The 15,860-nt window shown below is 37.6% G+C and overlaps 1 protein-coding gene across 1 annotated transcript in view; it reads left to right on the top strand.

Annotated features, from left to right (window-relative positions):
- Positions 1–15,860, top strand: part of LOC134664550 (acid sphingomyelinase-like phosphodiesterase 3b) — a 100,881-nt gene that overhangs the window by 42,639 nt on the left and 42,382 nt on the right. The window contains exon 2 of the mRNA XM_063521256.1: positions 2,377–2,499. Within this exon, the coding sequence (XP_063377326.1) occupies positions 2,430–2,499 (70 nt within the window). The 5' untranslated portion in view covers positions 2,377–2,429. The remainder of the gene's footprint in view (positions 1–2,376; positions 2,500–15,860) is intronic.

The following is a 15,860-nucleotide window of genomic DNA, read 5'->3' as shown; positions in this document are numbered from 1 at the left end:
TGCTGAATGAAAATAGACACCATAGAGACCTCTCAGGTATACTTAACTCATGTTTTGGTAATTTTGTAGATTGGATCTTTTACCTGAAACTACGTCCAATTATTTTTAATTTCAAGCTCGAAGTTCATAACCTTTACATTTACCTATAAGTTTGCTTACGTAGGTAAAGACAGCCCACCTGGTCCTTGAAAGACAAATATTGAAATTGCTAATTCTGGCATTTGGTCACTTGTTTTTTCCAGTGATTCGCTATTTTTGGGGTCTAAGTTAAACAACTCGTCGTAAAAGGGTGTGCTGTCTATGTCTTTACTTTGAACGTGAACAAAACGTATTTATAGGTTTTCTAATCACAATCGGTTAGACAGATTTTATCATGACATGACAATTTTGTTACATTTATCTCTTTTGTTTTATCCTAATCAACTCTTTCCTACGCGTAGATTAATTACTGACAATTATTTGATGAAGTTTAACTTTTGCCGAGCCCGAAATACGAAACCTGTTTATTACCTAATGACTTTTGATCCATGTTGATCTGGCTTTCAAGTATCAACTGTGCAATGATATTTATTTTTATTTTGTGACTTTTCGTGCCTTTCATTTAACGATGTGGTTAATAAAATATAATATAAATATATATCGCCACGGCACTATCAACGATTTGGTCCGTCGCGCGCTTGCCACCGTCTCTGTGCCTGCAGTTTTAGAACCAGTGGGCATGGCTAGAGACGACGGCAAGCGTTCCGACGGAGCCACGTTAGTGCCGTGGAAATTAGGAAGAGCCCTGGTGTGGGACGCGACGTGCGTTGACACCCTTGCACAGTCCCACATCGGGGCGACCCGCATTCAGGCTGGCGCTGCGGCTGACCAGGCCCAGATTCTCAAGCGTCGCAAATACTCGACGTTAGTTAACGATTATGAGTTTGCGGCGCTCGCAGTTGAGACTCTGGGACCTTAGTCATCTGACATGAAGGCATTCATGAAGGCTTTGTCGGCGCGGCTGGTCGATTCCACAGGGGACCGTAGGGCTGGCGCGTACCTCTCTCAGCGAATCGCCCTAGCGGTACAGAGAGGTAACGCCGCCAGTGTAATGGGGTCCTTGCCGCAGTCCGAACTGTTAGACGGGGCATATCTGTTATGATTGGGTTAAGTTTTTATACTGTAAATATTCTAGGTAGGTACTAATTTATTATTAATTTTTAATTCTAAGTTAATTTATAGTATTTTTTTTATTAAGTTCTATTGTTCCAAATGTTATTATTGTATGTTTAATAATAAATTCTATCTAGAGAATAATAAAAATATATATATATATATTATAGGATAATTTTACACAGATCGAACTAGTCCCACACTAAGCTCAATAAGGCTTGTGTTGTGGGTACTAGACGACGATATATATAATATACACACATATATATATATATAAATACTTATATACATAGAAAACATCCGTAACTCAGGAACAAATATTTGTGATGAACACACAAATAAATGCCCTTAACAGGATTTGAACCCGGGACCTCCTGCTTCGTAGGCAGGGTCACTACCAACACCAACTAGGCTAGGAGGTCGTTAAAATATAAATAATGTAATGTTGTGGTTAATGTTTTTATTCTACTTAAAGGACAGTTGTTTGCCCTTTTCCAAATGAGTTTACCTCGGACAAGTGCTCGTGTAATTTATTTAATTTTATTGCCGCGTTGAGTTTCAAGCGGGCCGTATTTTCTGGGGCACATTCTCTGAACTAAAGCCAGTAAAATATCGTTTTAGAACTTTTAAAAAGTTACGAGTTTTCAGAATACTCGTTGTATAAACATGCACTCATACTTGAAAGTTTAACGTGGTTTAAGTTTGGAAACAACTTTTTACCTTTTTAGATTTTATACTGCACGTGTAAGCTATCAAAAGCGTATTTAATTGTTTATATGAAGTGCGTTCAAATTAAAATACTCTGAGTATATTTAAGACATAGGTAAACAAGTAGGCAGCATGTTATTTTTAACAAGCAAAAATAAACCTAAAAATATTAGGCTAATATAGCAATGTGCAAGTTGCAGAGCAATCCCAAAATGCGAAAACATTCTCGAGAATGTTCTCAGAACATTCTTGCAACATGTTGCAAGTTTCATGAAACTTAAACAAATATTAGCAACGATTTGATTTTGTTTGTGTCACACTATTTTATACATAAACATAGATAGAGTTAGACCAAGAAAAACCTGCAGTGATTTTGATAGCCCACGAGTGCAAGTGTTATTTACACTTCATAATTTCATAGAAGTTTGACGTTTAAAATGACACTTGCACTGCGTGCGCTATCAAAGTCACTGCAGACTTTTCTCGGTCTGACTGTATATTTTCCTAATTTCCCAGGTACTAATCGACGCGACGTGGCAGTGAAAATGCGAGTGACTTAGTGTCTCACCATGAAGACCGCGCACCTCGTGCTGACACTGACGTGTGTCATCTCTTTCACTTGCACGCACGCCAAAATAGGTGAGTGATCTTGTTTTAATTTATAATATTAGCGGCTCTGTAAGCTCTACCCCTAAAATGTCCTGAGTGGGATTGAAGCTTCATTACAAGAGTTCTTAAGGTAGTAACCCCACTCAAAATTTATAAATGTATTGTGGTGCCAATTGATTCGCTTACCTTGAGTGTTTTTTCTACATTTGTATACTCGTGTTTTTCTTTAATACAAGTACTTGGGAATAATTAACAAAGGGAACTTCGAGTGAACTATAGTATACAGATACCATTTAATTACTAGTATTTAGATTAGATGTCAACTCAAACTCAACATCTAATTATCCTGCTTTACTGCCGTATTCGAACTTCAAGATATTCACAAGAGACGACACGTACTAGATCCATTCTAGATACGTTATGGTTTAGATATCAACTAGTTCTCTTTTGCAGCGCAATTCGGGCAACCAATGTTTCTTTTACGTTAGATAGAGTAAGATATCTATTAGATGTGAATTGGATCTCTAAGTCATATCCTGTGGAAATCGTTCAAGAGTATCTCCAGAATCGCGTAAATGTCAAATTTGACAGGTTAGATCTTAAACATATCGTTATCGTATCTTGGTGATGTCTAATAGATGTCTATTTCAAAATCTGAATCGGGCCTTTAGGCAGCCGAAGACATTGTTTGATCAATCTATCAAAGTCAATATTATTGACTTGACTAAGCTCTAAGATTATATTGACTAGTATGTTGTACAGTCATCAGCAATAGTATCTTACACAACTAGGGCCGCAAAAATATATGACGCGCTCTTATTGCGCTCCAAATAAGAACGTGTCACATATTTTTGCGGCCCTAGTTGTGTAAGATACTATTGCTGATGACTGTACAATTACTTTGTGAATCAATACAGTTATTAATGCTGTGTGTCATCAAAAGCCAATTTTTGTTGTCAAAAGTAACAACGCATAACAAGTGCTTTAAAACTAAAATTCACTAAAATAGTTCTTAGTTTCTGATCTGGTGGATGTATTGATCATTATTTAATTATGTATGAATTAAGGCCCTTTGGTTTCAATCATACGAGTATATCTAGTTTTTACATACTCGTTTAAGAAGACAACACAGCATTTATTTGGAATTCAAAATCTATAATTATTAATTATTAATTTGGCAACTCATATTTTTTGCTAATTGTAACCTAAATCCTTTCTCGGCCGGCTTTATGACATCACAGCTACTTCCTCCTCCAATTTCGCGATTTGATATCTTTGATATCTCATATATTGCACTAAAGTCCAAATTAGCATGACACCTATTTAAGTAATTGTAATAACATACGAGGACATATCGCCTGTGGCCTAATTTATAAAGCTACAAGTTACAATTTACAAGCGGAAGTCTCTTTCTAACCCTATGTGTTAGAACGAGACTTCCGCTTGTAAATTGTAACTTGTAGCTTTATAAAATAGGCCAATGCAAGTAAACATTATAGATTTGAAGTGGTCTCGCGAAATTAAGCCAACGGTTTCAAGGGGTCCGTGTTTGTGGTTTTAGTTACGTGTACTTGGCGGAGTAAATGTGAGATTCGATGTCAGTATTCAGTATGTACCAAATGTCTTTGTTCTGAGTACGTAGGTGTATTGGTGAGGAAAAGCACGCTCAACCTTTCACAATACCTACATTACCTACATTTATGTGAAACGTTGTATTAAATTTATATATTTTTTATCAAAATACCTTAAAGTCTCAGGACCTAGTTTACTAAAAAGGTACAAGTGTAGCGGCTTGTATTCTATATTTATATATGTTACCTTAAAACCCGTTTTAAGTAAAAACACGTTTTCCGTAGTTAAAATCAGTTTCCTGTATCGTCACAGTGAAAACGCGTTTTCACTAGTTAAAACTAGTTTTCGCATAGTACCTCGGTGAAAATTTGAAAAAATTTCAATGAGAACAAGTTTTGACGAAACGATACGTGCTTTTTTTCTAGATTAACGTTATAAAATATATAGTCGGTTTGGTAACAGTCAACCTAACACGGAGCGTCTCGCTTCGCTAGTCGTCGCACCTATCTTTTGACTCTGGCTATATACGGTGAAAACTACTTTTAAAAATTGTAAACGCTTTTTCACTAAGGCGTTACGGAAAACTAGTGGAAAACGGATTGTCACGGGTAGTACCTATAAAACTACTACGAATACGGTTACTATGAGTAAGTTTTAATTTTTAGTTTCAAATATTGTCTTATCCAGCAAAGAGCATGAAACTTGACATTCATGCAACTTTACATGTACAAAGAAAAGAAGGCAAAACCCTTTGTCAGGTGATTTTTGTCCTTCAATAGCAATAGCATATTATCTCTAGAAATAAGTGTAGGCATACCCATTACTTCAAGCACGTGAAACCGTACGAATATCTCGTTTCAAAGTTAGTTTACGTAATAGAGTTCTCCTTGTGTGTGAATGATTTGTTAGAATCGTTTTACCTTTGCCCTTTGTGGGTCGGGTATCTGACGTATTTATCATTCTGACTGTGGGCTGGGGTGATGCCTATTGTACTGTCTAGGGTGCTGCTACATGGTTGCATGTAGTGATGTATCCTTCCTATTTAGTTATGTTCTTTAGGAATAGAATAGGAATGTTCCGTTATACGTATTCCCGAAATATTCCTGAAGTGAAGCTAAAATGGCATTTCATGTAATGTACAATATCATTAATCGAATTTAAGCTGTTGTGAGACATACTAACATTGAATAATTATACGGTTTAGACTCACTTGTTTTTAGTCACTCGCGCGACATGTTTCGGAGAGCCTACGTCTCCTTTCTCAAGCACTAACAGTGCGAGCAGCGTTCACGACGGCCGTGTATCGCGTACGCGATAGTTTAGGAGACCTAGGCTCTCCGAAACATGTCGAGCGAGTGACTAAAAATAAGTGAGTCTAAACCGTAAAATTATTCAATACAATAGGTATCATTGATTTAGTACATTACATGAAATGCCATTTTAGAATTTGTTTACTTCATGATATGGTTTTTATTTGACTATTTCATGATGTGGCCAACCGATCAAATCATGAAATGATTGCCACATCATGAAATTATCATTTATAAGATCTAACCACGACAGACACATGAGCACTCTTAAAAATATTTGCTAACGACAAACTTTATTTTTTCTTCAATCGTTTGCATCCATGACTCACGTGACTGTAACTAAAAACAACTAAACTGTAAATACTGTAAATAGAATATACCTATATTACCTGTATAACTCTGTATTGAATGTTTACTTGTTAAGATAATGTTTACAAAAATTTTCACGGATACCTCTAGTTGCGACACCATACCACAACACAATATAAGATAGTCGCAAGTCCTCCTACATCCTCGTTCACATGCGCAGTCCCTTGAATTAATCAGATTCAACGGTTGATAGTCGGGTTAGATAAACAGACATTCGATATTCAAATTAAGATGGATAGATCAATTGCTTGGTTCAATTTCCGGGAAGACAATGGTATTTGTCGTTTGTTCCGACAAACGGAGCTCCTTGTCGGATAGCTTGTGTTAGCTGTCACGATCTTAGCATCTTAGGGCCCCCCCACATCTGGCGTCTTTCGAGCGTCGGCGTCTACAATTCTATGGCCGACGTCGACGCAACATCGACGCAGCGTCGACGCAACTGTGCAGCGACGTCATTTTCCATAGCGCTGGACCGATGCCGACAGACGCCGACGCTCGAAAGACGCCAGATGTGGGGGGGGCCCTTAGATGTGGTGATGGGTAGTTGAAATGAATTTCTGACCATTCCTGACGATAAAAATGCGATCATCTTACGCCTACAGATGTCTTGGAGTTGTGAGACTAGAGTCAGGTCAAGCTAACTCTGCAGCGAATTTGATAGCACAGAATGTGCAAGTTTTATTTTAAACGTCATAATTAGATAGAAGTTTAGTTTTAGTTTCATAGTCGGTCAAAAATGAAATCAGGAAAAAAGGTAATAAATAAATATTTTGGGATAATCTTACACAAAATTAAATCAACCTGTTCCAAAGTAGGTTCAATTATTGAACCTACTTTGGAACAGGATAAGGTTTCAAAACATTATCTACACGTATTATAAAACAAAGTCCCCCGCCTCGTCTGTCTGTATGTTCGCAATAAACTCGAAAACTACTGAACGGATTTTCATGCGGCTTTCACCTGTCAATAGAAGGATTCTTGAAGAAGGGCTAGGGCTATATTTTTTAAAGTTTACCCGTGCGAAGCCGGGGCGGGTCGCTAGTTTGTAATATAAGTCATTGTAACTAACTACGCGTAAAATTTTCATTGGTAGTAACAACCAGTCTGCTTTGTCATATTAATCATCATGCTTTTCTTCTTTTCTGTCGTATCGCTCTTAACAGAGCGGTCGTGGTCACGTTGAGGCGTCCGCATCGGTAGTAGAGGCGGACACAGCTCTTCGCACGATCTCCCGCCATCTCTCCCTGTTGGCAGACTGTCTGGCACAGTCAGATACGTGGTTCCCCACTGCGGATTTTATTTGGTCAGTCCAGCGCATAGGTGAACTGCCGCGCGATCTGGTTCCCTCCACTCTTCCTTTTGCTTCCTTCATGCTTTTGTCTGTCATAAAAGGTGACAAAATTCGTATAGAATACATAGCTAGGTAAGTATATATGTATACTTCGTCCTTGCGGGACAAACATCGACTACCTACATAAGCATTTCAGATATTTCAGACTGTTTCAAATAATAAACTCGTAGTTCGTGCCGAACCGCGAATTCGTGGTTTGCCAAAAGCTATAGAGTAGATTCATAGACATCTATTTTAGACAGTCAATGTGGGCGCACTTTGTCCAATATTATCTTCGCTTTGTACATATTAAGTCCTACGGGCAGGCGTTGCTCACTCCGCGATTTCGTAGCTTTGCTACAGGTAGCTAAAAATACATCCGTTCCACACCAATTTTGGTGGCTAGCCATAAGCCGTGCGTGGCGCTGCACGCTGTCGCCACCTAGCGGTCATATCTGTCCTGATCGTAACAGACGCGTTTTGTTAGAGAGTGAGTCTTTTGTACCTAGTACTATTATTTATTCTGTGCTACGGGTCATGCGTCTGCATCGGCGGCCGGCCGAAGTCAACTAAGGGTGGAATTCCACCTGTCCAATGTCATTGCGTCTCACTCTCTCATTAAGCAAAATTAGAGACGCAACACATATTGGACAAAGATATTTGACAAGTGGAAAACCACCCTAAGGCGCGATTGTTGCTTTCACAACTATCCGTTTTATGTAATAAGCACAATATAATGTATCAAAGCTCGTGCGTAAGCTTAATTATAGTAGGCTTCAATTTCCGTGGTTGATAATGACACAAGTTTCCTAAAGTTACAGTTTAGTTCAAGCCGCTTTGTTTCTAATACAGTGAAACCTGGTTAAGTGGGACCTGGATAAGTGAGAAACCTCTATAGCTGGGACTCATGGTGCGGTCCCGACACCTTAGCACTGAATTACCTCTGTTACTGAGAAAAAACGAACCTCTATAACTGGGATTCGTTATTGTGATTTTATAGTCACATTTACCTCTATAACTGAGACAGAGAGTGTATTTTACCTCTTTTACTGAGACTATATTTATAAGATTACATTTTCCTAATTGTTTTTTGGAATTTTATAGGGAATTGACTTCTGTATCTGAGATAACGTCAATCTATGACCTCTCTAACTTGGACTTCATTGAACAATTCCCGTATTCTTACTAACTCTTAGTCAATCCACAAATTCCGCATTTGCCTAATTGTGTCTAAACAACTTCAAGTTTGATTTAGTTAATTTATGTAAGTAGTTAAAACTATCGAAACGAACGCTGAAATTTTGATAAGTAACACGAAAAAATAAATTTTCATTTATTAAATTTCTAATACGCATTGAAGTCCGTATCAAATTTAATTTAATTTTGAAATATCTATCCTTTGGAGAATCATTCAAAATTAATTCAAAGAAATGTTTAAACAGACTAAAAAAATATTTAGGGACAAGGATTATTTTACCTTATTTATTTTTAAAGATAATTACTAAATACCCTATTAACCACCTCTATAACTGAAATATACTCTATTCTCACCTCTATTAATGGAACCCTCTGTAAATGAGACAGAAATTTATTTGTACCTGGCTAACTGGGAGCCTGGGTAAGTGGAAAACCTCTTTAAGTGAGACAAATTTGCTCGCCCCTTGAGATCTCACTTATCCAGGTTTCACTGTATTACACAATCAGAATCGGCTTTCGCTCACCAGCATCTGTTTGCTTTGTTTATGTTAACGGCAAAGGTACCTGAGACTTGATTTCCTAACGGTACCCCCATAAACAATCAGCTTTATGTTACACATGCGACAAGTTTATCCGTCCGTTGATGCAAAGCAAAATAACACCTAACGTAAACTGAGAAAGACTAATGAAGCGGCAAGCTTAATCAGGTTGTGAACAACGTTATGTGTGCACGTGGACAAATTTGGATGCCACGTTGATTCATGTTAACTGCGACAATTTGTGCGGGGGTCAGGCCGTATTTAACCGCAAATATAACTTGGTGGCATATAACTCGATGAAATGTGAAGGTCAGCGGTGGGTAACATTTTTCCCGCAGTTATGTTACCGAACCGTATTATGGAGCAAATTCCTGTCGCGTTCTCTGTGGCTTCAGACTAAGGAATACTAAACAATAAGCGAGAATCAGGGTTGATGCCTATACGAGGCCGTGACCGCATCAATATTTCATGGCAATAGTTTACGAAAATATTTTTGGTAAGTAAGTATGTAAGAATATCAGCTGAAGAAAATAAGATGTGGATTATTGATATGGTTTTAACTATATTGCGATACGGCCGTGGCGCTACGTCGGATAACATGGGTTTCCTGGAATGTAGCGGAAACGCTTCGTAGAGGCAAAACGAAACCGTATCGTGATAAGCGCTGAATGGGTTAGCAGAGTTACGGCGATTAATAAGGAATTAGGTAAATTGGTACAAATATTCTAATAGTTGAATGAGCTCATTTTGTGTTGCTCGTTTTGCGAAACGTGGGGCCTACTATGTGCTTTGTAGCGAACCATTTTACTTAGGTATTTACTTTATGAAAATTAACAAATTGTCTACCAACAGCCAAGAAAGTTTCAAATTGAACGTTTATTTAACTAATTCAAAGCCTTTAGAAATAAGCACAACAAATAAACAAGACTCAGTTAAGAAAATTAAATTACTAAGCGTAGATACCTAATAGTCGACTAGGTATAAAAAATAACTCTTTGAGATGTAATGACACTGTAGGTACAGTCAAGGAATTTAAATTCCGACCCATTTCGTACTTTGTCACAGTGACAACCGTATGAGGTCTCTAGCGGCTTTCATATTGATTGTCACTGTGACAAAGTACGAAATGGGTCGGAATTTAAATTCCTTGACTGTACGAAGTCTGCAACCCTCATTTGGACTGTAATAATTGACGTGTATCTCAAGACGGCACTCAAACTAATACTGGTTCAGCGGTGTCACTCTATTCGAGCCAATCGTGCAGTCTAAAGCAACTAGTTGCGACCAATCGCGCGCGGGATGCGAACTCATAAACCAATCGCGTTGTCGCGGTGTCACACCGCTGTACTGGCCCCATTCATTCCCCATTCTTATTGCCCGTCAGTCCTGAGATATATGTCAATGTAGTGTAATACCCACCGTTAGGCACTGGTCCCACCGCGAGCTAGTAAGCTATGAGCTATCGGCTATAAGTTACTCGCCCAGCGGTGAGCTATAAATATCGCCGTGTCTCTTTTATTTACACGGGAGTGCTTATCTTTTGTTCGTGTTTAAATATAGCCGATAGCTCATAGCTTACTAGCTCGCGGTGGGACCAGTGCCTTAACCGAGGGCGAGACTACACAAGAGACCCGTAACAAATGCGAAATGACACATATAGTTGGACTAACGGCGCGATTCGGGAAATGAATTAGACATTCACTAGATATGAAATAGTAACAACATGTGACGTTCCACGGAAAAAGGTACCTTATGGCCGCAATAATATTGGAGCAGCGTTAATATTAGCGTAAGCGCCAACCGCCATAGGGTACCTTTTGCCGTGGAACGTCACATATCGTTACTATTTCATATCTAGTGAATCGCGCCGTAAGACGAAATATTGCCTGCTCTTGATGAGCTATGGGAATCACACACTGAGAGAAAAATCATCAGCAGGAATTAAAAAACAGTTCTGTACTGGGGGAAAAATGAAGTTTTAGTAATAATTATGGACGTTTCACTATTTCTGTAACGTTTATTTATTTCTACAAACAGCTCAGTAATCCCAAATATAATTTCAACAAACAGTTAATAGAAATTGCAAGAACTAATAGAAATTGCAAAAGTCAATTTGTTCCTATTAGTTGACTCTCCTTGTCCCCGGATTAAGTTTATTTTTGTAATTCTAAGTGTGTTTTTGTTGTACTTTTCTCTCAGTGCAGCTTTAGGGCTGAGAAGGCTTGAATTTTAACTTTAATCATACTAATGTAATGAATAATTTACTGAATAGGGCACTGGGGCAACAATGGCAACATGAATGACGAAAGGCTTGTGTTGAATCCCTTTTCTCCAAATAGTCAACAGAAACATGTATGCCATATGCGTCTTTATAATTATATATTGTAGCTATATCTGTAGTAAAATTCCACAATCTTTTTGGACGGTTATTCATACAGTTAAACTTTAATATGGCGAATTTTGCTTTATTTATAACCTTTGATTACTTCAACTTTTTTTTAATAAAACGTGATTTCTTGATTAATTGCCAAGTAGGTTAATACATTCTGCTGGTCACTTATTTTTTGAGACTAATCCTAATATAAAATAAGTTCAGTACAATTTGACGTATGGATACAATTGTACGAGGGCATTTCTCAGGAGGGCCGTTTTTACGTGTCCGGGGCAGTAATTGATTGAATTTACTGTTCAATAAATCTGAATTAATTTAGGCATGATCTTCAGCTTATATTCTGTCTGGGACACTATCAAATTATTTATTTATTATTTATATAATACAAGAAAAAGAAATTCAAATGCCAAAAATGATGTTCGGTCGGCGTGTCCCGCACCCAGATTTTATGGAACAAAAAATTATTACTCAAGATGGGGCATTAGATCGGAGTTATTATGGGTATTCACGCATAGGGTATTAGTTAGCTTATCATATTCTTTATATCACAATAATGTGTTTGCTCAACACATTGAATAAAACCAAATTTACGATGTGTCCCGGGCTAGTGACTGATATCGGTGTAATTTGCAAAACATGTCAGTACTCCTTCAAAGTTGTAGACCAGGAACTCAGTGTCTCAAACATAGTATGCATTAGTTGTGCCTTAACCGTTGAATAAAGTAGAGGTACAGTCACAGTACAATAAAGTGATTTTTTAAACGTTTCTCCGTCCTTCGCTGGGTTTGGTCCTGTGTTTTTTTGAGATCGGTGGTGCAATTTACTCCGAAAGTTTTAGTGCAATTATCGTTATGTTAGTGATTAAGAAGTCATCGAAAGTACGTAAATCCACCATTATTACGTCTCCTCTGTATCGTTCATGCTATTTCTGTAATTGCTAAAAAGCGATTAATTTTGATATCGCTGGTGTTGATTTCCCTGGTTTCGGTGGATTTTTTGACCACCGATATCAAAAAAGTGATCACTGAATTCAAATCCTGCTTTGTAAACTAGTTTGTTGTACTAATTTATCATGTCTAAAAAGTGAAAGATACGTTGTACAAACGTAAAATTATGTTTGTAAGTAAATTATGTCATAGTAGGTACACAAAATCACTAGTTCACTATGAGTAGTTTTTTAAACCAGACGTATAGACCCAATGTTTCTTTCTCTGTCTTGATATTATTTTCCAACCAATTAAGTAAATTATGTTCGTTCGTTCCTCTGTATCACCGGAGGCCCTACACCTCGATACCTTTAAACATGTCAGCCATGTTAAATAAATGTAGTCAATTAGATCCCACTTCTTTTAAAATAACTTGTGTATGTAAGTACTATGCAAGGTGAACCCAAGGGACAGGATGTACAGAACAAGGGATTAAAAATAAAATAGCATTCTAATGTCGAGATCGCTTCAAAGGCACTGAGCGTACCTACTGATCGATATTTCTAAAGGATAGCCATAGACACAAATTGAAGACAGCAAATGTTTTAACAATCCTCAATGTCTTATGTCTTTGTCAACAACTTTGTTACAATTTAGCTCAAGTGTTTGAGGGTGCTGGAGATCATAATTAATTGGTAATTAGATCTTCAAGCATTACTCGACTACTTCAAATATTATAGTTTTAAATTGACGGAGTTCACGCTTTTAAACTCTTTTATTAAAAAAATACTTGTTTTCCGTATTGCATCATATTGCTTTATAAGTACATTAAATATTTAATGAGCATTGAACACCACTCAAGAGTGTATTGTTTATCGGGTGCAGGTAACATAAGTTTTTTTAAGATGCGTGTGCGGTCGGATTGCGTGAAACAAACATCTTCTCCTTCATGGATATAATAATGCAATGAATAAATGATAATAATGTGCGAATTTGTGGTCGACAATGTCGACATGTTTGAAACTCGTTTCAGGACCACACATCACCCTATTATATGAGGCCAGTCATATAGTGTGGGATATCTTCTAGAGATGTTGATTTAGTCATATAGATCTAGAGACGTAATTTGGTTATTTTAAAATCTTGAGTCTATATCTATTAAATTTATGTAAGCTTTGGAGATCATTAGCCTTGTTACATCGCTTATCAACAAATAGGATTGAAAAATATGATTAAAATAATTATATAATTGAGATATAAAACCTAAATGTGATTTTGGTGTAAGCATTATTGAATTCGGTGACGCAAATTGATTTCAGTGCCTGCACATCATTTCGGTGTTTTTTAAATCTCAAATATCTTGAAAACTATAAGGTTCTAATGGAGGCCTCCACTACCAATATGTTTTATATTAAGGGTAGATTTTAGGAAATAAACTCGCATATTATATAAGTAAAAAAAAATTTTTGGCACCGAAGTCAGGCACCGAATGTCATCTCTGAGAATCGCCCACGAGTATAAAAGACAATGTAACGTTGCCGCAAAACAAACAAAATCTTATCTGAACCACATAAAAACCGAAAACAAAATCTGGCGAACAAACTAAACAAGTTCGGAGCCAAAATTGCAATCTTCGTGAAATACCTCACTTGCAATATTCCGTGCTGATACCACCCTTTGAAAGTGGGGCAACGGGGAAGGAGAACACATAAATCAGGCCGTGTCGGGAGATTTTAAATAAACGTTCTAAACTACATTAAATTTTATCGCACGCTTAACACACACCGTTCACATTTATAACGGCAATGAAATTGGATAGTATAATATTGATTGCGGTTATTTATGGGTATGTTTATTGGCTTCATTTTTATAACAAATATGGATCTCTAGTTTTACTAACCTGTGGAAAACTGAAAGGAATGGGTTATGATTTTATATGTGAATAGACTAGGTAAATTAATCGTGAACCGCTACATCTAACAAACAAATTTAATATTTGAATATTAAATAGGCTTTAAATAACAGTACAAAAGCTTAGGTGGGTATGTTTGTGTTGTGTGTTCTATCGTCGATTATAATGAATGAGGTATTATTTTGATGAATAAACTACATAATACGGGTGCGCCAAAGTTCATATAAAATTGCAAATTCGATTATTGAAACTCCGAAAATGTATCTCATATAATTTTACATCCTAATGATCATTGTACATTTTCATTTTAAACAATACTCATTGGAACTTCGAATTTATTATATTCATAATGTCATTCTACATAAATATCTCTATTACTAAAATTTATGCATATATTATTACTCGACATGTCGATTTTGACATATTTGATTTTATTTATAACAGAATGCACCTGTAGGTCAAGTCAGGTTAAAATCCTGCCAGAAAGGTGGGTTAGGTTAGAACTGCGACCCTCACAGAACCGAAATGCTCCCAGAAAGGTGGGTTAGGTTAGGTTAGAACTGCGACCCTCACAGAATCGAAATGCTGCCAGAAAGGTGGGTTAGTTTAGGTTAGAACTGCGACCCTCACAGAACCGAAATGCTGCCAGAAGGGTGGGTTAGGTTAGGTTAGAACTGTAACCCTCACAGAACCGAAATGCTGCCAGACAGGTGGGTTAGGTTAGGTTAGAACTGCGACCCTCACAGAACCGAAATGCTGCCAGAAAGGTGGGTTAGGTTAGGTTAGAACTGTGACCCCCACAGAACCGAAATGCTGCCAGACAGGTGGGTTAGGTTAGAACTGCGACCCTCACAGAACCGAAATGCTGCCAGAATGGTGGGTTAGGTTAGGTTAGAACTGCGACCCCCACAGAACCGAAATGCTGCCAGAAAGGTGGGTTAGGTTAGGTTAGAACTGCGACCCTCACAGAACCGAAATGCTGCCAGAATGGTGGGTTAGGTTAGGTTAGAACTGCGACCCTCACAGAACCGAAATGCTGCCGGAAAGGTGGGTTAGGTTAGGTTAGAACTGCGACCCTCACAGAACCGAAATGCCGTCAGAATGGTGGGTTAGGTTAGGTAAGAACCTCACAGAACCGAAATCCTGTGACCCTCACAGTGAGCGAGCGTAGCGAGAGCAAATGCTCGCCTTAGTCTTCGAGAAATTCTTACAAATAACATTATGGGCACAGATACATTCTCAGTGACAATATTGTGAGTAAAAAAAAACGGATTATGTATCGTTATGAATAATGTAGGTAATAGCACAAAAAACTATTAAAAAAATATATGAGTAACAAGTTTCGGAGAAACGATGATTATGACTACAAAGCGGTATTATTAGAAATATTCGAATAATGAATTGTATATGAGCCAATATGGACCCATATAAGTAATACATAGATATTTGATTCTTTCTTGCTGCCCGGGCGACAGTGACTAACAGTCGTAGCGCTACGTCTCGCATCGTAGCCAGTAACATGAGTTTTCCGATATGTACTGATACCGCCATAAGGTACTTTTTTCCGCGGAACGTCACATATCTTCACTATTTCATATCTAGTGAATCTCTGATTCATTTCCCGAATCATGGCACCAGTCGCCATAAGGTACCTTTTGCAGTGGAACGTCACATACTATTTCATATCTAGTGAGTCTCTAATTCATTTTCCGAATCGAGCCGATAGAGACGAAACGAAAACGTGTAGTGTTTGTTTTTATACTTTTTATACAAGTTTGTGTTTTATATCATAGTGGGAATTTTCTCAGGATGTAGGTTGCACCTACTAATGTATAAATCTATGT

This window comes from Cydia fagiglandana, chromosome 5 (genome assembly GCF_963556715.1).
Source record: "Cydia fagiglandana chromosome 5, ilCydFagi1.1, whole genome shotgun sequence".
In the NCBI taxonomy this organism is placed as follows: Eukaryota; Metazoa; Arthropoda; class Insecta; order Lepidoptera; family Tortricidae; genus Cydia; species Cydia fagiglandana.
Note: the sequence above shows the minus strand (reverse complement) of the source record. Positions and strands in the feature narration are given on the sequence as shown.